Below are 26,587 nucleotides of genomic sequence, written 5' to 3'. Positions count from 1 at the left end.
GAGATGTTCTAAGCCTTCCTTGGTTTGGTTTATAAATGATTTTAAATAGTTTTTTTCCTCACTGAAAAAGATCAAATCTTCTAAAATTGCAAGAAAAATGCGTAGTGACATATCTAGGAAACTACTGTTTTGATTAATCTCCCCTTGTGTGCCGCTCCAAATGTTAATTTTATTTTCTCTAGCCTTTTTGCCTTTGACTTGTGTATTTTTAAGTAACTTTTTTGTTGTTTTCTGCCTTGGTAATACCTTTTTGTACATTGGCAACATTTGTATATACGCATGAATATTCTCTTTCCCCTACGAGAGTTTTGTATGTTGCTGTTTGTTTTTGGCAATTAAAAAAAAAAAAAAGATCATGGCCTGTAAGCGTCACAGACATGTGACGCATGCGCATACGCTGTGACAACGAGGACTCTAAATCGATAATCGAGTGAATCAACGGCACCTCCTACTGGAGTTCATCTATCACAATGGCAGATAAACAAAATAATCAGAAAAGGTAATATTAATGTTAGTCCAATATTGATGTTTAACCGCTAAGCTAAAAGTTTGTAACAAACAAAATGATGACTAAATAGCCACCATGAAGTAACCATGTAACATTAGTTTAGACGGCTACCGTTAGCGAATTGGCTAGCTAGCAACGTTAGCTTAACATTGTCAACCTTTTTTCTCTCATGTTTTTTAGTGTCAAAATAGCCGCTGGAGCCGTAGTTTGTGTTGAAAGTGAAATAAGAGGAGATGTCACTATAGGTAAGCTATCTCGCTTTTGCTTACTTCCAAGTACCGTGAGTCACTGCTGACTTGACAAAACTTGCATTTCATTAACGTTACCTCAAATAACGTTACCTTAAGAATATTTGCTGTGTGAGAGAGTACCTGAAAGTATCTCTCTGACATCCAGGACACCACCACCTCAGTGTCCAGCTCATTGTTGACTGTCAGAACTATATGTTTATGATGAGAGAGGCCAGCTGGAGTAAGACATACCAGTACACATTGTGCGGATCAGTCGAAACCCATTTTGAATATTTTCACAATTGCAGGAAAGATGCTACAGCCTACAGTGTGGCTGACTACACCTAACTATGAAGCCACTAAAATTAGAAACCGATAGCACTATGTTTGCTATTGCACTGGTTAGAATCAAGCAAATAATTTCTTTGAATCAAGGGAAATAAAATAATTTTATTTTTTGACTCCATGTTGACCTACGTATTGTAAATCAGAGAAATCATGCAATTAAGGCGTTGCTTTGCAAATCGGATTAGACTTGAAACTAATTCTACAAGTTTAGGTTAATTTAACCTAACTCACTTTTTAAAATAATCTGTTTCCTCAGGCTCCAGGACAGTAGTCCACCCTAAAGCTCGTATCATTGCAGAGGCAGGACCCATCGTGATTGGAGAAGGCAATTTGATCGAGGAGCAAGCTCTGATCATTAATGGGTGATTTAAGATTCAGTGTACCTCAAAGTAGAACATGCAGGCCTATATCAGTGTTACACATACACGATTGGTCATCTTTGCATGTGGGCTGTCTCTGTTTTGAAATGATCCATGACTCCATCATGATAATTACAAGCGTGTTTGTTCTGCCCTACAGTTACCCTGAAAACATCACACCAGAGTCTGAAGTGGAACCAAAGACAATGACCATTGGCATGAACAATGTATTTGAAGTTGGCTGTGGTATCCTTTTGACTTGCCTGACCAGTCTTATTCAATAAGTCAAATGTTTTCATAATGTAACCATTACATGAATCATAACTGTCAAAAATCAAATTTTTGCCTTAGCTGGCACCCAACAGTATCACAAGCCCTGAAAATCGGGGACAACAACGTCATTGAATCCAAAGGTGGGATGTTTGCGACTTTGGTCGTCTATCAGTGTGTGTGTGTGTTCATGTGCGAGCAATCCACATCTGCAGAGTAGGATGGAACATTCAGATTAATAAAGTCACTCACCATATCGAATATCCTCTATTTTGTTGTCTAGCTGACGTCGGTAGGAATGTGATCCTCACCAGTGGCTGTATTATTGGAGCCTTCTGTCAGGTCAACACCTGTGAAGTCATACCTGAGAACACGGTCATCTACGGCTCTGGATGTATGAGGCGGGTTCAGACGGAGAGACCGCAGGTCAGCGTTCCATTACATTTTGTGCTTTTAGATGGACCATTTAAATCTAAGATGTGTGTTTTTATTTAACTCATTGGTAAGCATTTAATAATTCTGGGTAGTTCATTTCTTACAAGTTTCAAAAACGTACTCATTATCCTTCTGATGAACATAATACTGTATGTGGATATTTACTTTGTGCTGGCAGATTTAAATAGCAGACCTGTCCTGCTAATTTGATACATTTTAGACTGTATGTAATGTTCTTTTTAGGCAAATGGTTACTTAAAGCCTAAGGAGTTGAGCAGTAGACCAATACTACTGCCAAAGAGACACAACAGCAGATGATCTCAATATGCCTGCCTTAAACTTGTTTGTGACATACTACAAAATGGTAAAACCCTGCTCTGAATGGTTACACGGTTTGGTCATGTTTATGTTATCACAGATCTAGCCTGTCTTTGAAGCATTTCTTTCATGTCCGAAAGTTCCTACAGTACATGTACTAAATATTAAAAGTTTTCAAACTTTTCAACCATGCTGTGTGCAAGAGCACACTTTATGTAATACATACAAGCATAAATTGAAGCTCAAACATTCAAGGCCCTATGTTTTTATGGCCTTCTGCTAACTTAATCAGTGAGTGTTCAATAACATATTCCGATGCAGGTTCCTATGAGATTTTGCACATTGCTGCATCTGCATGCAATGAAGAACAGTGGGACTCTGGGCGCCTTACATTTGACAAACTGTACCTTATTATGTCACAGAATTGCAGTTTCTAATTTCCATTGCATATTTTTTCCATGTTTACTCAACTTGTTCAGAAAAACACTAGAAATCATGGGATTTCATCCACCGTGGTTTTAAGTAGTAGGGCAGGATTTTTCATGTCCTCAGCTTATTAATATGTTTGTGTTGCTATCTTTACAGCCCCAAACTCTTCAGCTCGACTTTCTGATGAAGATTTTGCCAAACTACCACCATTTGAAAAAAACTGTTAAAGCTGGCCACAATGCTAGCTAAACTGTAACTTCATACTTTAAAGTTGAATTGTAAACAGCTAGCAAAACTCATATTTAAATAGATATTTCTGGAAGGAAGCATGAATGTATAGAATTATAGAATATGTAACTAGCTTCAGCAGTACTTTTTCTCACTTACTGATAAATATTTTCTACTCTAACCGCAACAGCTGATAAAGACGTCTTTATCTTGCTGTGCTGATGATCCCTTTTCTATAATAAATTAAATAACTTCTAAAATGCTGATGGTGTGCTTCATATACTAATTTATGGTCACAGTGGTTACCAGTAACTTTCATCACTGGGTTGTATATAGTGCAGTAAGAACACAGGGATTAGCAGAATGTTTTCAGTGCATATATATATAGATTTTGAAAATGGGGGAGGGGGGGGGGAAATACCAACACTAAATGAGACATTTTATGTACATACAGCGGGGAAAATAAGTATTGAACGCGTCAACATTGTTCCCAGTAAATATATTTCCGATGGGGCTATTGGAATGAAAATTTCACCAAATGTCAGTAACAAAGCAATTAATCCACACATACAAAGAAATCAAAACATGTCCATGACAAAAGTTATGTGTAATAAAGTGGAATGATAATGGGAATAAATATTGAACATATGAAGAAAAGGCATGGGAAGCCAAAAAAACAGCTGAAATCAGTCAGTATTTAGGAAGCAATCCTGCCCCGTTAGTGTAAATATCAGCTGGATTAGTCCTAACTGATGGCCTATAAAAAGATTTCTCATTAACAAGGTGTCACTCAAGAAGCATTTCATGGTGGGTAAAAGCAAAGCACCGTCCAAAGACCTTCGAAAGCTTATTGTAGAAAAACATACGGATGGCATTGGTTACAGACGAATATCTAAACTTCTGAAAGTTCCAGTGAGCACTGTTGGGGCCATTATCTGGAAGTGGAAAGAACATCATTTCACCATTAACCGGCCACAACCAGGTGCTCCTCGCAAGATTTCTGACAGAGTCCACAGAATACTTAGAAGAGTTGTCGAAGAACCAAGGACCACTCGTGGAGATCTTCAGAAATACCTGGAAGAAGCAGGTACAGTTGTTTCAAAGAAAACAATTAGTAATGCACTCAACCGCCATGGCCTCTATACACGCACACCACGCAACACACCACTGCTCAAGAAAAGGCATGTGGAAGCTCGCTTAAAGTTTGCTGCACAACATCTGGACAAGCCAATGACATACTGGGAGAATATAATCTGGTCAGATGAGACCAAAATTTAACTCTTTGGCTGTCATAGCATACACCATGTTTGGAGGAGAAATGGCACTGCATATCACCCTAAAAACACCATAGCAACAGTGAAGTTTGGAGGTGGGAGCATCATGGTGTGGGGCTGTTTTTCAGCATCTGGCACTGGCAGACTTAATATAATTGAAGGAAGGATGAATGGAGAAATATACCATGACATTCTTGATAAGACTCTGCTGCCATCCACCAGGATGCTGAAGATGAAACGAGGGTGGACATTTCAGCAAGACAATGATCACAAACACACAGCCAAGGAAACTCTCAATTGATTTCAGAGAAAGAAAATCAAGCTGTTAGAATGGCCCAGTTCACCAGACTTGAATCCAATTGAAAACCTCTGGAAAGAAGATGCCCCCCGGAACCTTCAAGATTTGAAGACAGTTTGTGTGGAAGACTGGGCAAAAATAACAGCTGAGCAATGTGTGACTAGTTTCTTCATACAGGAGGCATCTTGAAGCTGTCATTACCAAGAAAGGCTTTTCTACTAAGTATTAAATACATTTCTGCAAGTGTGTTCAATACTTTTTCCCTGTCATTTCACTTTATTACACAACAATTTACAACTTCTGGACTTATGTTTTGATCTCTTTGTATGTGTGGATTACTTGAGTTGTTACTGACATCTGGTGAAAATGTCATGCCGATAGCCCCATCAGAAATATCTTTACTGAGAAAAACGACGCGTTAAAATACTCATTTTGCAGCACATGTAAATCAAGCTATGCTGCAGTATCCTGTAACAGTGTAGTTTATTAAAATAAGTTCAAAAAGTTTGAGTATTTTAAACTGCTATGCATGATGCTGCAAAGTGAAAGAATTTCAACACTTCTAAATTCCAGGTGAAGTGATGTCCGAGGTGTTTTCATGATGGATGAGACCTCCATGTCTTCTGCTATCCCTATTAGAAGGATGGAACGTTGCCATCAGATGAGGACTGCTGCCCTTTAAAATAAAAGCTTCCACACACACCTCTTTACAATATACTAAAAAAGATTAAGAAAAAAGTTATTTACACACTTCAACCTCATTCACATTTTAACAGTAAGGTTGCAGCACCCCCTTTTTCCTCCAGTGTCCTCCGGTTATCATTGATCAATAAACAAACTAAAAAGGATTCCACAACACAGTTGCTATTCACTCGATGTAATACAAGACCAATAATCACAAAAGAGTGCAGAAAAAGAAGCTAGTTTTGAAAATTGAAAGTCTTTGCATTGCAGCGTGGCCAGTGTCTCCATCCCGAGCCACGTCGGATTTACAGATTCTTCATCACTCCTCTGAGGGCATGAAGCAGCGAGGGAACGGATCTCACTTTTTAACAGGAACGCCGTCTGAATAGTCCTCCAGTACACCTGCCAAATGATTGTTGTGGGTCTTGAAGTGTCTTTTCCTCTGACCACCTTGCTTCTTCCTCTTTTGAACGGGTAACTGCGGGGAGCACAGAAACGCAATCGGCACTGATTAAGATGACTGTCAACATTCAGTGTTAAAATCTTTATTTCTAGTGAAATAAATCAGGGAAAGTATATTTAAATTTGGGAAGTTAGGATGAACATCAAGCAGATGGGAGCCCAGGGGACACTGACCACTTTCTTTGGTCCTGTTTCTTGCATGGAGGAGATGCCCTGTTTCTTCAGGTACTCATCAATCTTCTCTTCATCTATGGAATCAACGGGAACACTCCTCCACAATTTCTGGAATTCTACGATTGAACGACAACTTTTTGAGCCACAAACACACCGATCAAACAGCTGTACAGCCAATTATTTCATGATTTTGACCAAACACATGACCAGGGGTGCGCCAGGTGCAGTGGATATGACACATGCCTTTGGTGTGGGAGACCTGGGTTCGATTCCCACTGTGATACATCAACCAATGTGTCCCTGAGCAAGACACTTAACCCATAGTTGCTCCAGAGGCGTGCGACCTCTGACATATATAGCAATTGTAAGTCGCTTTGGTTAAAAGCGAGAGAGAGAGAGAGAGAGAGAGAGAGAGAGAAAAAAGAGATTACAGTTGGCTGACAAAGCTGATTTATGCTCACCTTCGTCTACCACAAACTGGCAGTGCTTGTCATTGTAGAATAGGATCTTTTTCTTATCTGGTCTTGTCACAAAGATGATCTGATCCCCCAAAGCCTGCGAACAACTCAGAGCTAATGTTTCTTCTCTTCAGACATACATGTGCTTCAGACATACATGTGCTTTAGACATACATGTGCTTTAGCATAAATGACATGTACTGTGTTGTTTGTTACCTTGATGGCCTTGGCTGAGTTGGGCAGCCCCTCCTCCACGTCATCCAGCAGCACTCCTCCCAGGCCCAGCTGGTCATGTTTGTCCAGCAGCCTCAGTAAGGCCTTCTTGTCCTTCAGGTTGTACTTGGGCTTGAAGCCGTACGTCCCATCCCGAACGTCAATTTTGGGGTTGTTGACCAAGGCCTGAGATTGTCAGAAAGGGAAGGAGTAAATGTCAGGTTTTAAGTCTTTAGTTAAGAAGTAGACCTGCTGGGAGATATTATAATTAGTATATTAGTATAGTATATTAACAGTTTTGTCATGTCAAAATATGTGAATTGATATAATAATTTGCAAACCTTGATACTTCATTACTCCTTTTTAACCTTTTATCTCTTTATGCCTCCACCAATCAGTCAAGTTGCAGTTCACATCCATGTCTGTCCAACCTCATATAATATATGTATTAATGACTTTAAAGGAATTAAATAATAATAAAAAGGTATTAGGTGTATTTTTTGGCAAAACCTGGATGCTTCCCCACACATCTTCAACCTGGCAGCACAGAAGATCTATACGATCACCACAGTTTCAAGATTAGTGTCACCAAATCAGAATCCCACCAAATGTCTCCCCTTCTGTTCCTGAGTTATAGGCAAGGCAGCTTTATTTGTATAGCATATTTCAGCAAAAGGGCAATACAAAGTGCTTTACATAAAACATTAAAGAACAGTTAAACGATAAAAAAAATTAAAAATTAAAACATTAAAGAGCAGTTAAAAACGATTAAAAAAAATTAAAACGGATAAAAGACGAGAATAAAATTTACAGTGCAATATAAAACAAGTTAACCGAGTCCAACTCGGGCCTCCCAGAGGACTTATGTTTTCTGTTGCAACACAGGTTCCAAACCTGGCCTCCCAGACGACTTATAAATTAACAATTATTTAAAGAAAGGCAACATCAAAAAGAAAGGTCTTCAGCCTTGATTTGAAAGAACTGAGAGTTGCGGCGGACCTGCAGTTTTCTGGGAGTTTGTTCCAGATCTGTGGAGCATAAAAACTGAACGCTGCTTCCCCCTGTTTAGTTCTGACTCTGGGGACATAAAGCAGACCTGTCCCAGATAGGGTTGGGTACCGTTTGGATTTTTACGATTCCGATGCCAAACCGGTACTTTTAAAACGATTCCGATTCCTAGCCGATTCCTAAACTGATTCTTGAAAAAGAAATATAAGTTAATATGCTTTTACGTCCGTTTTGGTGAGCCCAGAGGGAAAATATGTAAAAGTAGACTAAATTTACGATAGCTTGCTAACGGTAGACTACAGAGAAAGTGTGATATTTTTACGTCCGTTTCGGAGCGTGTACAAAAAGCCGTCTATCAGCTGTGATTGTAGAGTGCACGTTGGGGGAATAGCGCGGACACGCGCTTCACACCGCAAGCGGTCTGAATACTACCGTTTGCGTAGGAATCGGATCCATAGTGGAACCGGGTTTCGGAGACCTGTAAAGACACCGTTACAGTAGTCAAGTCTACTAAGACAAGAGCAAAGTTTTTCCAAATCCTGCTGAGACATAAGTCCTTTAACCCTTGATATATTCTTAAGGTGGTAATAGGCTGACTTTGTAATTGCATTAATGTGGCTGTTGAAATTCAGATCTGAATCCATGACTACACCAAGATTTCTGGCTTTGTCTGTTGTTTTTAACATTGTCGTTTGAAGCTGAGCGCTGACTTTTAATATTTCCTCTTTTGCTCCAAAAACAACCACCTCAGTTTTTTCTTCATTTAATTTAAGAAAGTTCTGGCACATCCAGTCGTTAATTTGTTCTATGCACTTGGTCAGTTTTTGTATTGGACTATAGTCCCCTGGTGACAAGATTATGTAAATTTGTGTGTCGTCCGCATAACTATGGTAACTTATTTTGTTGTTTTCCATAATCTGAGCCAGTGGAAGCATGTAGATATTAAACAGAAGAGGCCCCAGAATGGAGCCTTGGGGAACTCCGCACATCATATTTGTATGCTCAGATGCATAATTACCTATAGACACAAAGTAGTCCCTATTCTTTAAGTAGGATTCAAACCAGTTTAGTACTGAGCCAGAAAGGCCAACCCAGTTTTCCAATCGGTTTAGTAATATGTCATGGTCGACCATGTCAAATGCAGCACTGAGATCAAGTAATACTAGGACTGAAATTTTGCCACTCTCTGTGTTTAAGTGGATGTCATTAAAAAGACTTTAACAAGAGCCATCTCAGTGCTGTGGTGTGGTTGAAAACCCGACTGGAAGGCATCAAAACTGTTGTTCAGTGACAGGAAAAGGTTGAGTTGAGAAAAATCGCTTTTTCTATGATTTTACTTAAAAATGGAAGGTTTGATATTGGCCTATAGTTTCTCATTAGTGACGTGTCTAGATTGTTCTTTTTTTAGGAGTGGCTTGATTACTGCAGTTTTCAGGAACTGTGGGAAGATACCTGAGAGAAGAGACGTGTTTACAATCTTTAGAAGATCTGAAGCCAAATAATTCAAAACATTTTTGAAAACGCCCATTGTTATAATATCAGGACAACAGGAGGAGGTTTTCAGATGTTGTGTAATGTCCTCCAGGTTTTTATCATTGATCATATGAAATTTTGTCATAATGGAATTTGTTTTGCCTGGACACTGTGACAACATATCCTGTACTTGATATAGAGGCACTGACTGTCTAATTTTCTGAATTTTGTCTTTGAAGGAGGAGGCAAATTCATCGCAGGCCTTGGTGGATAAAAGTTCAGATGCTACTGGTACTGGAGGGTTTGTTAACCTATCGACAGTAGCAAACAAAACACGTGAATTATTATTGTTTTTGTCAATAATGTCAGAGAAGAAGGACCGCCTTGCATTCCTTAGTTCCAAATTATAAATGCGAAGTCTCTCTTTATAGATTTCATAATGGACCTGGAGATTAGTTTTTCGCCACCTGCGTTCAGCTTTTCGACGTTCTCTTTTTTCTGTTCTCACCAGTATGACATTTCTCCATGGAGATCTTTTCTTACCAGAGACAGCTTTGACCTTAGTGGGAGCAATGGTATCAATAACATTTGTAATTTTACAATTGAAATGATCTACAAGCTCAGTGACTGAGACCCTAGAGAGGGCAGGTGTGGATGAGTAAAGCTGAATGAATGTTTCAGTGATATACCGTTTTCGGATTACCTTTGTTTGAACACTTTTATGCACAGAGATAGTGCCATTAAAGAAAACACAGGAATGATCAGAGAGAGCAACATCAGTCACCACAACCTTGGAAATGTCCAGACCCTTGGAGATAATCAAGTCCAGCGTGTGTCCCTTATTGTGCGTGGGCTCCGTCACATGCTGACGCATTCAAAGTTAATACAGATTATAGACAGCAGTTCAGTGAAGTCATCAAAGAATGTTGCACAGTATTTAGGTGGCCTGTAGATATTTAGAAATATAGCTCGAGGGGAGGACCTTATCTGAAGAGCCACATATTCAAAAGAAGTAAAATTTCCATAAGATATTTGCGTGCATTGGAATGAGTCATTAAACAAAATGGCGACTCCACCTCCTTTCGTATTCACTCTATTCTCACTCATAAAACTGAAGTTAGGGGGAGCTGACTCAATGAGAACAGCAGCACCATTATTATAGTCTAACCAGGTTTCAGTTAAAAACATAAAATCAAGATTGTGCTTAATAATAAAATTATAAATTATTTTCCTGACAAAGACCTGACGTTTGGTAAGGCTAGTGTGTTAAAAGAATGAGCGGTTTCATTTTTTAGGACAGGCTGCGGCTGACGAGGAATGGATGCTAAATTTGTTAAGTTTGCAGTTAAGTGCTTCTTCTTACTTGGCGGATTTACCATTCTTTTTCTATTACCTATCACAACATACATTGAGGAAGAATTTAATACACAGGGCCCGGGCTTGTCCTGGAAAGAATCATGAGTGCCACTAGGCATGCAGCCTGGACCCGGCATATATCAGGTAAAGCTTGTTGCATTTCGTACACAAGCATCCTTAACAGTCTGGGGAGAGGGAATTTGCTGCCATTCTGGCAGAGACGCCTGGGGTTCCACTTTTGGCCAGGGGTAAGTGATGGGAGAAGGAAAAGGGGGCAAACTTGGTTCCAGCATCCACCAGCTGCCTCATCCTGCCACTGAACTCCAACATGGGGATGGGGGAAGGAGGGGAAAGGGTGGGTGGAGAGTGTTGGACGGGTGAAGAGGGGGGTTGAGATTTCTCGTATCTCCCATGGTCAAATCTCTGCACAGGTGGGGGCTGTGGTAGATCACTGCCATGCTTTCTTATTCCTTCCTCTTGTTTAGATTCCTCTTGTCTCATGTCCTTGACTGAGAGAGCAGATGTGTGGCGCAGAAAGTAAAGTAGGTTGGAGGTGAACAGCTTTACTCCTGGCTTGTTAAGGAAAAGTCCATCTGCTTTAAAAAGATGTCTGTGGTCCCAGAAAATGTTAAAATTTTCAATGAACTTCAGAGAATGGACGGTACATGCAGTTGGAAGCCATTTGTTCAGTGCCAACAGTCTGCTGAATCTCTCAGCTCCTCTTCTGACTGGCAGTAGAGGGCCACTGATAAACACCTCCATGTTTAGAGAGCTGACTGTGTTCAGCAGATCCATAAAGTCACATTTCTGCCGTTCAGACTGTTGCTTTACAACATCATGTGACCCTTTATGCAGTATAATGTTCTTCACAGTTGGGTGTGCTGTCACGATATCCGGGATTTCCGGGAGTATTTTGGTGTTTTTACTGCTTTTTACATCTTTTACAGCAGAGTCACCCACAATCAGAGTTTGAGGCCCAGTCATTAGCTTTCCCTGTAGCTTTTTACTTTTTGAATTGCTTTCAGTCCTTACCCTGCTGTGTGACGATGAGACGTAATCCAGGTAATCAGATGAAGGTCCAGGGTCCTGCGGCAGTGCAGCAAATCTGTTTTCCAGTTGCACACTTGGTTGTTGGGGAGGCATTTTGTTGCTAATTTTCCCTTTTGCAGCTGTCCAGGGCTGTGTCCTACTGAGTACAGGGGTTGAAGAGGCACTCTGCCTGGATGATAATGCAGGCCAGCAATTCATATCACAAATCTCAGGGCGCTGTGCCCTGCCCGTTAGTCGTCCTCCCATTACCCGGAAGATGATATACTCTTAGGCATTGCACCAAAAGAGTTCCAGGGAGGACTACCACTTGTTGATTTATTACCCGTTCCACAGCCCTCTTGTTTCTTTGTAGTCTTGTTGGTTCTAATTAGCCATGGGTTAGCATGCTTTTGTCCATTGTTTTGGATCCATGGTAAAGTGGTGTCATTCCTACATGGTCCGTTCACTCCCACGTTTACTTCTAACCGGTGAATTTTGGTTTCTAGAACTGCAATCTTCTGAGGGAGTTTGTAGTAGTTATCCACGGAGAAAGGAGGCATCTTGCTGCTAATTAGCTTTAACTAAGTACCACGTTTCCAGTCACTGTAGGATAGGCTTGAGCTATTGGTAGGCCACGCTCACACAGAAAAATTTTTGAAATATGGCAATAGCCTACTATGTCTACAAAAAATGTATAGTCCAGTGATTTATAAGTATCCAAGAGCCGCTGCTCATAGTTTCTCACAGAGGAAAAACAAGATTATCAGCAGAAATATGCAAGCAGAGGCAGGAGCAAGCAGCAAAGTGTCCGCACTGTAAGAGAGCAAGAGGTAGTGTTGAATAATGGCCAGAAGTGTTTTTTGCAGAACCTTTTTGATGTCACAGTGAAGTTGACCTTTAACCTTTTGGATGTAAAATGTCATTAGACATTTGTGTGAAATACTACTGTTGCCATAATAAGTGTTGAAATTGATCAAAAACCTGTTTGTGAGGTCACAGCGACCTTTGACCACCAGAAATGTGATCAGTTCATCCTTGAGTCCAAGTAGACGTTTGTGCCAAATCTGAAGACATTCCCTCCAGAGGGTCCTAAGAATTGCGTTCACGAGAATGGGACGAACAGACAGACAACCCGAAAACATAACGGGTTAGACGGAGCCCCGAGGAGATGCTAATTTCAAATCTTGCTAGCTTTTCAACATTATCAACCCTGCCTTTAACGTATTGTGTTCACCTTCCAAAACATGCACACTTCAAGCCGACTTTCAGCTGCAGAAGCTCCAATTTCTGTCAACCGTATCTTTAACACATTATTGAATGTTGTATGATGTGTGTTATCGGCATTATTACTCAGCTTCGACTCAGTGGCTACCTTCTTTTGCAACATACAGGATGTTCCGACTGTGGCTCACATCAGCGTACAGATGACTTTGAGAAGGAAAAACAGTGTTGTGGGGATTTCAGCTGTAAAACAGGTCCGTGAGACAAACAGAACAAACCTCAGTCATGAGCCATTGCTTCTGTTTCATGCTAATGTCAAGAAGTTTGGTCTCATCCAGGATCTCCTCTAGGGTCAGGCAGTGTGTATCACCATTCTGATGCCTTGTCTGAGATTTAAGGACAGAAAAGGACACAGATTTACATAAAGAAAACACACATGCACAGCCAAGAAAGTAAAAAATTGCGTATTTTAAAAAGGATGCACTTCTTAGCTCACCCCTTTAAAAAGGGATTTCAGCCAAATGTCTACACTTATTTTACGCCTTACATCCAACTGTCAGAGTATTTTACATGGTTTTCAACTGTGTGCTCAACAGATGGCACGAAAGATGCAAACATTTAAAGGAAATCTGTCAACTTGAGTGCGAGTTCTGCAGCGAGGGATGAGTCAGCTAGTGTGACAGGGCCTAGCTGCCTCTTTGCAGGGTCACAGCATGACAAACAAGCTGTTAACATATCAAAAGAAAGACTGGGGACCAAATGTTACACGACTGACTCAATGGGCTGACAACAGACAACAAGCTTAAAATCTATCAATTAAGTGGAAGCGGTTTTTAGAGCTTAAAATCAACTTGGAGAACAATGTCCATAAGACTGAAACAGACCTTAGTCAAAAACAGTGTTCATCTGCAGGGGCAAAAACTTTAAATATTTATACAATCAGAAATAAATAGCTAGAGAACATTCCTTTTTTTTTTTTTTTTTTTAAAGACTAAATGTCTCCGGAAGCTTACCTTCATGTAATTGACTATCTTGGCTAGGCAGCCAAACTTGTACCCAGAGCTCGTCTTGATGTTAAAGTTGCCATTACTAGACTCTGTAGAAAAGAGAAAAAACTTTATTATATTTAAATGTCACATTTGTTGTTGAAAATTTCTTTATTAGGAGTAACCCCTTGAGATGCACCATCTCGTTTTCGAGGGGGTCCTTAACAATAATTGAATCTACAGTACAATCATAATTGGACACAACAGTTAACAAAACAGACAAGCAAAAAATTATTTAGAAATAAATAAATAAATAAATAAATAAAACAGTCAGTCATAATCAAGTTTTTGATCAAGCAAGAATGAAACTGAATACTACTCATAATATTAGAAGAGGTGTTATGGTGTTGTAGTGGATTAAGGACAGGTACAGTTGGTACTGTAATAGGAAAACAGGGCATTTTTAAAGGATGGGAGAGATAGAATGGACCGAATATTTACAGGTAGATTATTCCAATCTGAGGGGGCTTTAAACCTAAAGGCTTTCTTAGCTGTTGAGAAACGTACAGCAGGAACAGAAAAAAAAAAGTTGTGTAGAGTGTCTCAAGTAGTAGATAGAGGAAAAGGGTACCATAAGCTGTTTAAGATAGCTAGGGTAATTGCAAGGTATACATTTGTAAATAAACAGCAACCAATGCTGATGTCTTCTTATTGAGGGTGATGGAAGAGCAAGTTTTTCATACATAATACAATGATGAGTAGTAAAAGGACATCCAAGAACAAATCTACAGATTCTATTGTAAGCAACATTGAGAGGGAGCAGATTAGTGCTGGGTGCAACCTGATATACAACATCAGCATAGTCCATAATTGGTAAGATAATTCTTGCACAAGTTTCGAACAGTAAGAGAAAAACATTTTCTGGATCGGTAGAGAACACCAATACCAAAATTGATTATTTTTAAAATATAATCAATATGATACTTAAATGAGAGCTCAGTCTAGCCAAAGTCTATACCAAGAGGTATTTGGTGTGTTCAGCTTTTTGCAGTGAACTACCATCAGAACATGTAATTACACATGTGTGACCTTTTAATTTGGATTTGATGGTCTGTGGAGTTCCAAAAATCATAATGTGAGATTTGGTTTTGTTAAGTAATAATTTATTTCTTATGAGCCAATGTTGTAGGCTATCAAAGTCAGACTGCAGAGCTGATTCGATTTGTAATAAATTAGTTTTGGAAGTGTATAATACTGTATCATCTGCATAAAGCTGAACACAACATTCAGAGTAGATTGATGGAAGGTCATTAACCAAAATAGAAAAGAGAATGGATCAAGAGTTGAACCTTGAGGGACGCTTTGTTGCTGAATTAATATATCGGATTTGCATCGTTGTATCATTACACATTGTTTTCTGTTATGGAGATAAGAATTGAACCAGAGTAGTGCGTTGCGTGACAGACCAGTAGAGAACAATTTATCCAAGAGCAAGTAATGATCAACTAAGTCAAATGCTTTTGTTAAATCAATAAAACTTTATACTAAAGGCTGACACCAGTGGACTATATGAAGAGACAGAAGATTTTTGTGAAAAGCTTTTTGTTGATTAAACTGTTTAAAATCAATAGACATGATTTGTACACCGGTTGGTATCAAACCCATCATAAGGAAAAAAAACAACAAATTACATTATTTTCTATGGAGGTTACTAATCTTTATTTAATGAGTAGACAATTTTAATTGAATGAATTATTCTACATCTTTCTTACTGTCAACAAATCCCATAAAAAGACCAAAAACCAACAATACATTTGTATTTGTTCCTACTGAAGAAATTATTTGTTGAAACGTTTCACAAATATATATATATATATACACTTTCATTTTATTAAAAGGTTGGGGACTATTTTCAGCAGCGAATTAACACACATTTGATGTGCTAATGAGTATGTATGGCAGCAGGACAGTGTATGTGAGATTAACTCAAAATAAGCTTCAGTGGCCATATTTGTGTGTTCATGGTGACAAAGGAAAATGTCACCCAGGACAACAGTGTGGCTCATTGATGTTTTTAATAACAACCAACCAAAACAATGGAGCTCTATGGCACAGATGAATAACATATATCAGGCTTTGACTACATAGTCAAAACGTTACTTGGATCAAGTTCTTGTTAGTTTTGGTCTTTTCATGGGATTGTTGACAATAAGAAAAGTGTAAAATAGCACCAGCCTTATTCTTTAATGTAACAAAAATATCCTAAAAATGCTGCAGGAGTAGTATATGAGAGTGATCTGATGAGAATTATTTGAAGTCTGGCCAGCTGGTCCTATTCTCTGTTGGAGTCCAACAATGCTGCCCCCCCCCCCAAGACTGTCTGGGGTCTGGACTCAGCACTCGCCAATCAAAGCTGAAAACAGACACCGATTCATCAATGATTCATGGTGTGGGCGGGGGCTTCTGCTGCTGTGAGCTGCACTGTGGGCAGGGCGCAGAAGTTGTGACAGGCCGATGAACGAATGGTGCAGAGGCAGGACGAAAAGAAGAGAGCCAATGATGGAGAGAAGCCCGTGCATTTCAGCTGAGACATGAAGAGCTGCAAGGAGTGGCGGAGGGAGCAAACGAGTGCACAAGCGACGTCTGAAAGTGCGTGAGCAAGCTGAGGAGGAAAACAGGTCGAGGAGTGAACGCGGAGGAGGGAGTGAGTGGAAGACAGAGCGATAGGTGGAGCACCACAGACAGGAGAGTGCATCTGTTGACTTGCGTCCTCTAAAAGACTGAGCCAGACACACAGGTGAGTCTGCATATTTGTCAGAATGGCATCGTCAGAATAATGTGTGCATGTCTGACATCAACAGATCATAACAATCCACTGTATACATTTATGCTACAGGCTGTAGGCTCTTCTGGGTCTCACTGTGTGGCTATGACTATAAGGGTTTTTTGGAGTGTAAACCAGCATTCACAGGGTAAAATCATGCATTTTTAAATGCAGCATGTCTATTTATGAAGCCAATTCCTTCTGCATTAGAGGAATCTAAAATTGCAAAGCACCATATCTAACAACTACGTATGGAAAATGTAATTCATATTAAAACTATTACTGAGCTAAAAGCTTTCGGTGGCATTTGTAATATTAAGGCCAAGACTGAGCAAGCACGCAATGTATTAAATAAACAAACATTCGCATGTCTGCACTCTTCCCGCTAGAATACCAAACATCAGAAACTCTGTGTGTTTCTATGTCTGTATGTGTATTCATATGCATCCTGCCTTTGTTTGTGAAGATGCACGACTCTGTGCAAACTGTAGATCTCAAGACGAATCAATGAGGGACTGACAGCTGTGTGGAGCCAGCCAGGGGAATTAGGAGTGCATACGTGTTTGTGTGTGTGTGTGTGTGTGTGTGTGTGTTCGGTGTGCATGCGTTTGGTGTGCATGCATTTGTTTAGTGAGAGGCAGCCGCTGTGTAGCCAGAGAGCAATATATGATCCTACAACACCTTTAAGAGCCTGGCTGGGGTGGGGCTCATTTTGGGTGAGATAACAGATGCTGTTGGGAGCCAATTTGTCATTAAGTATGTGACTGCGGGGGGGGGGGAAATACCAGGCGAGACAAATTAGTAAAAAAAGAGGTTGTTGTCATGGCAATGAGTTGACGTGAAGTTGATATGAGCTGGGTCTGCAATAAGAGGATGCTAAAGAGGGAGTTGAGTTGCATTAACTGAGAAGAAAATACCACAAAACGCATTCTATAAACAGATGGGCTTCAGTCTGTTCCAATAAACCAATTACCAACTCACAGTAAATGTAGTTAACTGTGTGACCCCTTGATAGTCATTATTTTCCTGCCTTACCTAGCTTAATTTAAAATCACACCGTAGTATTTAAGTATTTTCGCACTTAGGTAATTTCCTGAGTTGGAAATCTCTTGAGACAACTGAAGCCACGACAACAACATGTTCTATCACATTACAGTGTCAAGTAACACGGAACAACCGAGTTCCAGTCATACAAGGAGCATACATCTCTCCCTGTAAGTGCACTAAAATATACGCTCACTTATACAGGTCATACTCTAAGACGCCACAAATATATCCCTCATACATGAAAGGGTGCGTTTTTACACAGAGTAAGCCCAGTTGCAGTATAAGATCGTAGAATAAATACACAATTGTTTTTAACCTTACACAGTTAATCGCATGAAAAGAGAAGCACTTACGCCCCTCTTCCCCAACTCTTTTCTGTGGTTAACTCAAGTAATCTGGGTCATCTTTCTTGGTCTCAGTATGTGATATAAAATGGCTGTGGTTGTGTGTGTCCATATGTGTATTTAGAGCATGTATGTGCACACGTGTGAATGTGTGTGTGGACTAAGATACTGGCAAGCAGTTTCCTGATGATTTTTAAAATGGTAGGCATTGGCTGAAAATGTGAAAGGATAGCTGAAGAGGGACAAATGGCCTGACAATGTGCATAATGCAGAACATCATTTAACTTCATTGCTAGATTGCAGTTCCTTAACCTCATGTGACACTTTTGTCACATACTATGGCCGAAGATTTGCAAACCAAGAGTAGATGCCACGTTTCCCTGTGCAGCCATTCTTTTCTACCAGGCTTTTACATCTGATTTTGTTCTGAGCAGATGGCCTCAGTAGGGCTTATGCTCATTTGCAATGCATCCTTTTGCTTTAATAACACATTGTCTTCTCATGTAACTAACAAGTCTTTCTCTAGTGAGACTGTGCCGTGGTCAAATAGTACATTAGCAGTGTAAAAGTAAAAAATGAAATTCAGGCACATTTTTTTTGAGACATTCTACTTCTTTCATTTTTTAATCATTCTCTCACCATGGAAACAACCAACATTCTCTAATTTGGTCTCCCTACTGCTGTCACCACCTCACAGCGACACCCAGAACCAAACACTGTCACAGGCATTAACAATCTGTCTTTCTCCCTGTTTGTGTTGCTTCAAACCAGAAATCATGGCCAACATCACTGCCATTATACACCCAAGTAATCTCCCATGGCACCCCGAGGCGGTCCCTCTCTCCCGTGTCTCCTTGCAGGTCCAGGAGGTCTACCCTTTCCATGATGGATGGAATGTGGCCTGCTTCATCATCCTTCTGCTCTTCATCCTCACTGTGGTGTCTCTGGCTGCCTTGGCCGTGCTCTATGAGCTACTGGACTGTGGGTGCTGTGCCAAAGGGAAGACACATCACCAGCTACAGGAGGAGGGGCCGGGAAGCTGCGGAAAGCTCATGTCCAGCATTTGCAAAGAGCCGGAATCCTGCACTGAGGTGGTATAAGGGCAGCAAGGATGAAGATAAGGAAGCGTAGGAATTTGGGTTTCAGTTCTGAACTGGGCAATACCCCAGCGTAGACCCCGATGCCCTGAGAAAAGAACTTCTAAAAGTACCCAATAGTGGTTAAACTGCTCACAGTTAAGACGATGTGGAGGGAAGAGACAAGATAAGGTGACAGAGCAATGTAAAAAAAGGAAGAGGAGTGAGTCTAATTAGCTTTTCATTTCAGTTAGGAGGGGATCTTCACACATCTACATTTACTACCACTTAACACACAGGGTGAACCCTGGAAGCCATATTTTACACCAGAAACACTACCAGAAGAAAGATAGAGCACCCAAATAGTCTACTAATAATAGTGCTAGAAATAGTGCTAATATGTGACCATGTTAACATAAAAACACTAGAAAATCCCTATATCAGTTGGTTTAAAAGTGTGAATACTGCACGTACCCGTGAGGCTGTAAATGCAAATGCCCTTCTATAAGATGTGGTAAAATGTTGTATACAGACAGAAAATGATGTCCAGAGGCCTGTACTACGAATCAAGATCATCATGCCCTGGATTTATTTCAGTTACCCGGCTTCACTAACCCTAACATAACAGTCCTGCATAAGCTGTATCACGACGGTGGTTAACAACTAGTTCAATCAACCCAGGGTTTCCCAATCCAGCGACGTGCACGTTCACATAAAAGGAGGCGGTGTTTGCACAACATGACCAATCACAAACATCTACCAGAGCCGCATATTTTACATAAGAAGAGCAAACTATAATTCTACATAAATATGAAGAACACAGACACGGTTTTACAGGCAAAACGCAATACAGTCGCTGCTTCCTAAAACAGGGAGGAAAGCTGGCAAAAAAATAGCCAACGCTAAATGCGTAAATCACAACGCTTATTAATATCACTTCCCCATCAGTCAGGCACTAGATCTGACCATAATTACACTTGTGATTTCCATAAACTGTCATTGCTTTAGCCTATTATTTCAGTTGCAACCCTGGCAGTGGAAGCGATCGTGAGAGCAAATAAAAATATATAAAAACATAATTCAAACCGATGTGCGCATTGACAACACATGGCTCAAGATGCCGATAGCCTATATGTAATTCCCTCCCATTAAAATCTACATATTTCAGAAAAATACCCATCAGGGAATGTTAACGGGGTTGTCGGTCTCTAAATGTTTTAACTTTTATGAGCGCATCCCTCTCTCTCCCCCTCCCTCCCTCTCTCTTTCTCTCTCCGAGCACCGAGCTCCACCTGATCTTCTAAGAACGGTGACGCCGTTATCAATCGAGTATTGATTGATCAGTAGGCGGTGCTTTTACACTGGTTGATCTCTGATCTCCAACTTAACCTGCTCCCAACCAGGTTAGGTGTTCAGCATAAGTTACCACGGCGATTGAACCCGGTAACAAGTGATCCACTGTCGTGGTACAGAAAACCCTGGGTTGAACCTGAAGTTACCTCGTTAACGCCAAATCTCGCTTCGTAGTACAGGCCTCTGATCTAAAGACTTAGCCTAAGTTTCCCAACAGGACCTGAAAAACAACAAACCTGAACAACAACTACCAGATGATCAAGCTTAGTTGGATAACATTGCTGCTTTGAATAAAGCCTGTTTTTCTCTGTTCTTTAGTAATTTGTATGCCAGGGTTGTCAACATGTTTAGCATTTGGTTTGCTGCACAGTGATGTAATTTTATAACGTCATCTTGAGCACAATGTATGATTTCATGGGCCTTAACACAAAATGCCTAATAAATTGTCACTGAAATATGTACCAGCCTTTTTTCTGCTAAGAAAACAGACACACAGTATCACTTTTTATTGTTGCTAATATTTTGCAAACTTTCACTTTAAATTTCCAAAGAGCCTTCAGATTCTCAAAGTAGAGTACTTACTGACTATGATCATTTGGGCCGACATTGGGCTGTGCCTACCTTGCTGTGCTAGTTGGAAGTGCTTCTCCAGTAGGCATAGATCAAGTGACATTAAGCCCAAGAGGGACTTAATGTCACAGTTACACACTCATCCGTGTTTTCCCTAGGTTTGTGGAAGTCTTATGGCTGTTTTATGGTTCTGCGGAGGCTGCACGTAGAGCTTTCGCCGTAGCCTACGTAAGTGGCCTGATGTTTATACTTGTGCGCTGGTGTGTGCGTCGAGCCGGCATGTGTGTGTGGGAGAGCGAGGTAGAGAGAGACAGTGACGGCGATTAGCTTCGGAGCGAGTACCGACTCTAGAGTCATAGTGAGAGAAACAAAGTGTCTCCCCTGTGCTTTCTGACCACGGTGGGAAATCTTTAGCAGGAAAAGTTAACCCTCTCCTTGATTTCATGTTGTTTATGATTAAAGGAGAACCAGGAAGTGAGTCGGGGGAAATGCAACGGTACCAAGCCGCGTCGCTGCGTCGTGTAGTTACATTTTTCAAGTGGTGCACGTCAGGCTACGGCGTAGGGTCCGGCGTAGGTTTGTGTCTTCACGTACCTACGTGCGTAGCAACGGCGTAGATTTAACGCAGAAGTATAAATCAGCCTTTAGGTGCACATACTTGGCGGAGGGGTTTAGGGGTCCTCCCCCAAGAAAATGTTACGTTTTTCAATTTAATAATATGCAGTTTCTCATCATTTTGGAGCATTATTATAACCATATTGGTGTGTAAAATGTTGGAAAATAAACTAGAAAATGAAAATAAATAGATAATGAATAAATAAAACTCAAAAAGCTTAAAGACAAAACTTAGGTGGTGCCCAGAACGGCTTGGGTGCTGCGCACCTAAGCCTTATAATGGTAGAGAAAACCCTGCTCATATCAGAGTGGACATTTATCAGACAAGCACAGTTTCTATGTCTGTATTTACTTGTATGGAGCCTATATGTGGGTGTTTGTTGAACACAACAGGGATCTCACTGCACATTTCGCTCTAAATAACTCTTAAATGCGTACCTCTGGTCTTTAGTGACCTGGGACTATATTACAGCCTATGTAATCTGTTCATTTAATTCCTTTACACTCATAACTCCCTGGTATTCCTCAAACCTTTTGTTTTTAACAATGGTCTGGTGTCAAAATGTCTGAGGTACTGTATGTGAGAGTGTTACATACAGTATACTGGATGCAAGTGATGTTGTGTTTAACCTGTTTGGCCTCATGATGGCACTGCTGTCTCACGGTTAACAGACACAATGATGTATAAGTTAGCTTACTGTCTCAGTAACACCATGGTGCAGCACCTGGGTGTCAGGTATAGTGCAGAGCAGTGTTTTCCTTGATATCGGAGGGTTTAGATGACAGTAGCCCTGGAGATGAAGATGTACCTGAGGCTACTGATGAGAAATTTGTTTTGTATGAATTAAAAGCAGAACTGGAGCATGAGAAGACAAAGCTAGCTCAGACGATATGAGCTCTGAATGGGATAACCACAAGTAGTGATCCCAAGGGAAGTTAGGACTGATGAGGGAACCTTATATAGATACCACAACTGACTAGAACGTACTACTATAAACACAAGTAGTTTTTCTGGCCAAACTTCCAACTTGGGAAGCCAGACGATCTCACAGGCATTGCACTCTCATGGAAAGCCTTGGCCTTCAGCTGTTGTGGTCATGCATACGTTATTTTGGAGAAGCTACTCCGATTTTGAATAGGACATAACACAAGTCAAAAGAAGACAATCTGTATCATCTAAAAATGTTGATTGGTGCCTCTCTACTGATACTTACAAGCACATTGATGGGCACTAGAATCATACAGTATGTTACAATAGTGTATGTCAGCAGCACTGTTGCTTCTATCCTAGTCTCGCTTTGCCAGACCTTCCTCCACAGCGCTGTGGAGGAGGGTCTGGCGAGTCCATACAGCATTCTGGGATGGGAGAAAAACGTGCTCTGGTTTATTGGCATTTCTTTAAACCAATCACAATCGTCAGGGGCGGCGCTAAGCTCCGCACGGAGCCGCTGCAAAATAGTCTCAGGAAGGAAGTTGTTTTGGTGTACGTTCAAAAGTTGTTTTTAGTCGTGCAATGGAAAACTCAGATTGGACAGATAGTCTAGCTAGCTGTCTGGATTTAACCTGCAGAGATCTGAGGAGCAGTTAACCATAGTCCTCATAAATCCCCCAGAGTTTAAAATTCTAACACAAAGAAAGCGGAAGGTAACGGACATCGGCGAAAAGACATGCATCAGGCGGAATTTCCTGCGGCACTGGAGGACTCCCGGAAATGGAACGTTAAGGATATAGACTACTACTATCCCTACACAACGTACTTACAACACTAGGAAAAGGCCATTCACTGTAACAGTCAAACATATTAGAAATCATTTTCTTCACTTACCAGCATTGTGTTTGGAACCAGATGAGCTCTCTTTGTCTACTTTAGGCTTCTTCTTCTTGTGTGAGCCAGAGTCAGAGGCAGCCTGTCTCTTCTCTACAGCTGGATTGGATAGAGCTCTTTTCTTGAACAGTTCCCTCTCCCTCAGTAGAGCTGGATCCATCCTGGCTGGCATGGCATAAAATATATCAAAAACAGCAATGATTTTAATAAGACAAAATAAAGCAAGTAATCCATCTCTCCAAACAGAGCCTCGTCGTTAAGGCAGACATTTCATATAAACCAGATATTTTTTATCATGAAATGACTGAGGCAATCAACAATAATGTAACTGTTTTCATATTGGTACGGAAAATGGTATCACACTGTAACCATGGCCTGATTAACCAGTTTGGGGGCTCTGGGGAAAGAAATGTACTGCTGAGACCCCCATTGACACTGTCACCTCCACCCCCTGTACATTGTACATGTTCTCCGTTGCCTACTTCCCATCACGTACAGTGGATGCAGCAGACTACACATGCAAGCTTCATTATTTCTACACCGAGTCAGAGAGCAACCAGTACTCTTATGCTGATGTCACAATACCTGGTCCTTTGGTTTTAGTGTGTCAGTTGGTAATTTAATGAGACACATTTATTTAAGAATATGCAGCACCTGAGCACAATATAAACTAAAATAATAGAAGGTCTGGATTTTGACAAAGGACTCCTCTACAAGACAGGACCCACTGACATTAAATGACCCTAGGCCTTTTAGTGGCCGTAAAGGGTCAGGGGCTCCTTTTCCCGTTTGGAAATGCAGCTTTGACTGGAACCAGTATAAAGCCTTTTGGGCGTTTTAGTTTCTGTCTGATCTCTACCTTTGTAAAGTTACCACAGTTGTAACGTTAACGGATCCCAGCAAACAGCAGCTAAACTGGGACATGTAAATATTGCATGGACGCGAATGATCTAGCTACGCTCTTGCACCAAGTTAAACTGGCGTCAGAATGTAACGTTAGGTTGACAGCTAACGTTAAGTTAGCTAAAATTACCATTAGCTCGCTCCAAGTAACTAACGTTAGTGAGTCGACATTGTTCTAGCTAAGTTAGCCTGACGTTGTTGCTTTATTGTGATAATGTGAACCCACAAAATAGCCACATAACGTTATCTAAGTTACCAAACGCTCCTGACTAACGCTACTTAGTTTGTATATTTGGATAACAACATTGGTAAGCAAAGGTTACGACACAGTCTGACATTTGGTTTGTTAGTTAGCGTTAGCTTGCTGATTTGTAGCTACTTGATGAGCATACCTGACACTTTGTTCCTGCTCTCACAGAATGTGACGGGTTAGTCCAGGAGGACTAGCTAGCTATGTAGCTAATTTCGGGGGATATCTAACAGAAAGAAATGCTTCCTTCAGCAATTCACCGCTTTAACTTCTTCCTTCTACGATACTCTAAGTTAACATTAACTAACTAACTTCATACACAGAACATCTCTATTTTTCTCATGCTTTACTCCCGTTGCTGGTTCGATTCTTCGGACATCGATAGCGAATCCTTGGACGACGTCATCACGTATAATCACAATTCAACAGAAAGGAAAATACAACAAAAGGTATGCGTTTTATATTACACTGTATAGAACGACAAAACAAAAGCAATTATTGAAAACACATTATTAGATAAAGAAAAGTGAAAATATATTATGAGATATACTGTTCCAATCAAATTGAATGTGAATGAATGGTAATGGTAAGAAACACCTAAGAAAGAAGACAGCCTATTAAAGAGGGGGCAGATTTTGAAGGAGCTCATTTGATGTGTTCATAATGTAATTGACTATCACACCTCTTATCCGTGAATTTAGAAGTATCCACAAAAACTGACAAATGCTGGTTATCGCCAGGGAAGAAGTGGCTCAATGGCGCCACTTAGTGGTTCGTTTGTGCCACACACACACACACACACACACACACACACACACACACACACACACACACACACACACACACACACACACACACACACACACACACACACACACACACACACACACACACACACACACACACACACACACACACACACACCATGTTCCTCACGCTCTCTTCCATTCTGAACAGTTATACAGTAAATTGTGTATTCTAAGGGCTATGTTATTGACAGTAAACAGACACTGTACTGGGCTACTGTATCTCCAAGCTTAACATGAATGGCTTTTTTTCAGTGCAGGGAGATGAGAGATGAAAGCATGTTACAGACATACTATCAGGAACAAGTCTTAGTCAAGCTCAGATGACTACCACCAATGCACTGCTTTACAGTAATGCTGCCTGGTCAGTAATGTTCTGTCTGGCAAAGCGAGACTAGTAATGTTCCCTAGGCTACCACAACAAATCGGTGAAACAACTTCACAAACAAGTCCAAGTTTACTTGTTGTTTCAGTATATACGATTAAAAGAAATTATGTTTCTTCAGGACCACAGTGCAAAACATTAGAGAACATCTGGAGTCAAACAGTGCAAGAAAAGATCTGTGTTTGTTCAAATAAAGTACAAATGTGACATTTGCAGTTTGATTATGTGGAAAGTTAGAGATTGCACTGATGAAAGCCCTGGCGTCCATTGAAGGAATGCTTTGGCTTTGCAGTGTTCTGGAGATTAATGCATGGAGGCAAACCCTACACGAGTTTAGATGTGAGGCCTTTACAGCACTCCTAAACCCATTGGTGTCCTCTGGCAGCCTTTCAAATAAAAATTCAACTCCCTAAAGGAATTGATTATTATTATGTGCCTATAGTGCAACTTTGGCCATGGCTGAGGCTATAATCTATTCTGCACATTGATCAATAAATATGATTCAACCTTGCTTGTCACTATACTCACTGCATTCAAAAATGTGCCATATGGGAGGCTGAAGCTGGTCAAAGTTTAAAAAGGCCATAATGTCCGCACTACAGAGACAGTTGTTATGAAACTGCGTACATCAGTTCATCCAAATGAAGCTGGACTTTGCTGACTGAAGATGAAAGGCAACCCCACCACAGGGTAATCAAGTGAGAGAGCGTGAGATAAGGCTGCAGTATAACCAGGTCACCAAAGCAAATGGAAAGCTAAGTACCCAGGAGCAGCAGAGTGAGGAATATAAGATACAGTAGAGCTGGACCATAGCGTTTAGCTGAAACT

General features: G+C 40.6%; 3 protein-coding genes across 5 annotated transcripts; 2 read left to right on the top strand and 1 right to left on the bottom strand.

Moving 5' to 3' along the window:
• Positions 1-391: 391 nt before the first annotated feature.
• Positions 392-3,389, top strand: LOC144523746 (dynactin subunit 6-like). The gene is made up of 7 exons (XM_078259570.1): positions 392-499; positions 689-753; positions 1,343-1,448; positions 1,606-1,691; positions 1,811-1,858; positions 1,999-2,141; positions 3,054-3,389. The coding sequence occupies exons 1-7, from the start codon at positions 471-473 to the stop codon at positions 3,144-3,146; spliced, it is 570 nt and encodes a 189-aa protein (XP_078115696.1). The 5' UTR covers positions 392-470; the 3' UTR covers positions 3,147-3,389.
• A 1,774-nt stretch (positions 3,390-5,163) lies between these two features.
• gtf2e2 (general transcription factor IIE, polypeptide 2, beta) lies at positions 5,164-24,960 on the bottom strand. Of its 3 annotated transcripts, none has more exons than XM_078259550.1 (8): positions 24,711-24,960; positions 23,416-23,576; positions 13,789-13,871; positions 13,054-13,161; positions 6,677-6,874; positions 6,479-6,572; positions 6,018-6,133; positions 5,164-5,859 (listed from the first exon to the last, which is right to left on the bottom strand). In XM_078259550.1, the coding sequence occupies exons 2-8, from the start codon at positions 23,573-23,575 to the stop codon at positions 5,740-5,742; spliced, it is 879 nt and encodes a 292-aa protein (XP_078115676.1). In that variant the 5' UTR covers position 23,576; positions 24,711-24,960; the 3' UTR covers positions 5,164-5,739. The 3 variants fall into 3 exon arrangements, with proteins under 3 accessions (XP_078115676.1, XP_078115665.1, XP_078115684.1); XM_078259539.1 differs by having other exon boundaries at positions 23,416-23,580; positions 24,711-24,959; XM_078259558.1 differs by having other exon boundaries at positions 6,692-6,874; positions 23,416-23,580; positions 24,711-24,959.
• Positions 18,651-19,151, top strand: smim18 (small integral membrane protein 18). Its single transcript, XM_078269123.1, has one exon. It carries the CDS (start codon positions 18,753-18,755, stop codon positions 19,074-19,076), a length of 324 nt encoding a protein of 107 aa, XP_078125249.1. The 5' UTR covers positions 18,651-18,752; the 3' UTR covers positions 19,077-19,151.
• Positions 24,961-26,587: the final 1,627 nt, after the last annotated feature.

This window comes from Sander vitreus, chromosome 2 (assembly GCF_031162955.1).
Source record: "Sander vitreus isolate 19-12246 chromosome 2, sanVit1, whole genome shotgun sequence".
Classification (NCBI taxonomy): Eukaryota; Metazoa; Chordata; class Actinopteri; order Perciformes; family Percidae; genus Sander; species Sander vitreus.
The sequence above is the reverse complement of the archived record's forward strand: the minus strand, read 5'-3'. Positions and strand labels throughout refer to the sequence as shown.

Excerpts from the sequence above, each read along its gene's own strand:
- LOC144523746 (XM_078259570.1), top strand. The coding sequence starts at position 471 with ATGGCAGATAAACAAAATAATCAGAAAAG. Across the intron at positions 500-688 it reads AAACAAAATAATCAGAAAAG|TGTCAAAATAGCCGCTGGAG; the intron begins GTAATATTAATG and ends CATGTTTTTTAG. Across the intron at positions 2,142-3,053 it reads TTCAGACGGAGAGACCGCAG|CCCCAAACTCTTCAGCTCGA; the intron begins GTCAGCGTTCCA and ends CTATCTTTACAG.
- gtf2e2 (XM_078259550.1), bottom strand. The coding sequence starts at position 23,575 with ATGGATCCAGCTCTACTGAGGGAGAGGGAACTGTTCAAGAAAAGAGCT. Across the intron at positions 13,162-13,788 it reads AGATAGTCAATTACATGAAG|ACAAGGCATCAGAATGGTGA; the intron begins GTAAGCTTCCGG and ends CTTAAATCTCAG. Across the intron at positions 6,875-13,053 it reads AGCAATGGCTCATGACTGAG|GCCTTGGTCAACAACCCCAA; the intron begins GTTTGTTCTGTT and ends TGACAATCTCAG.
- smim18 (XM_078269123.1), top strand. The coding sequence starts at position 18,753 with ATGGCCAACATCACTGCCATTATACACCCAAGTAATCTCCCATGGCAC.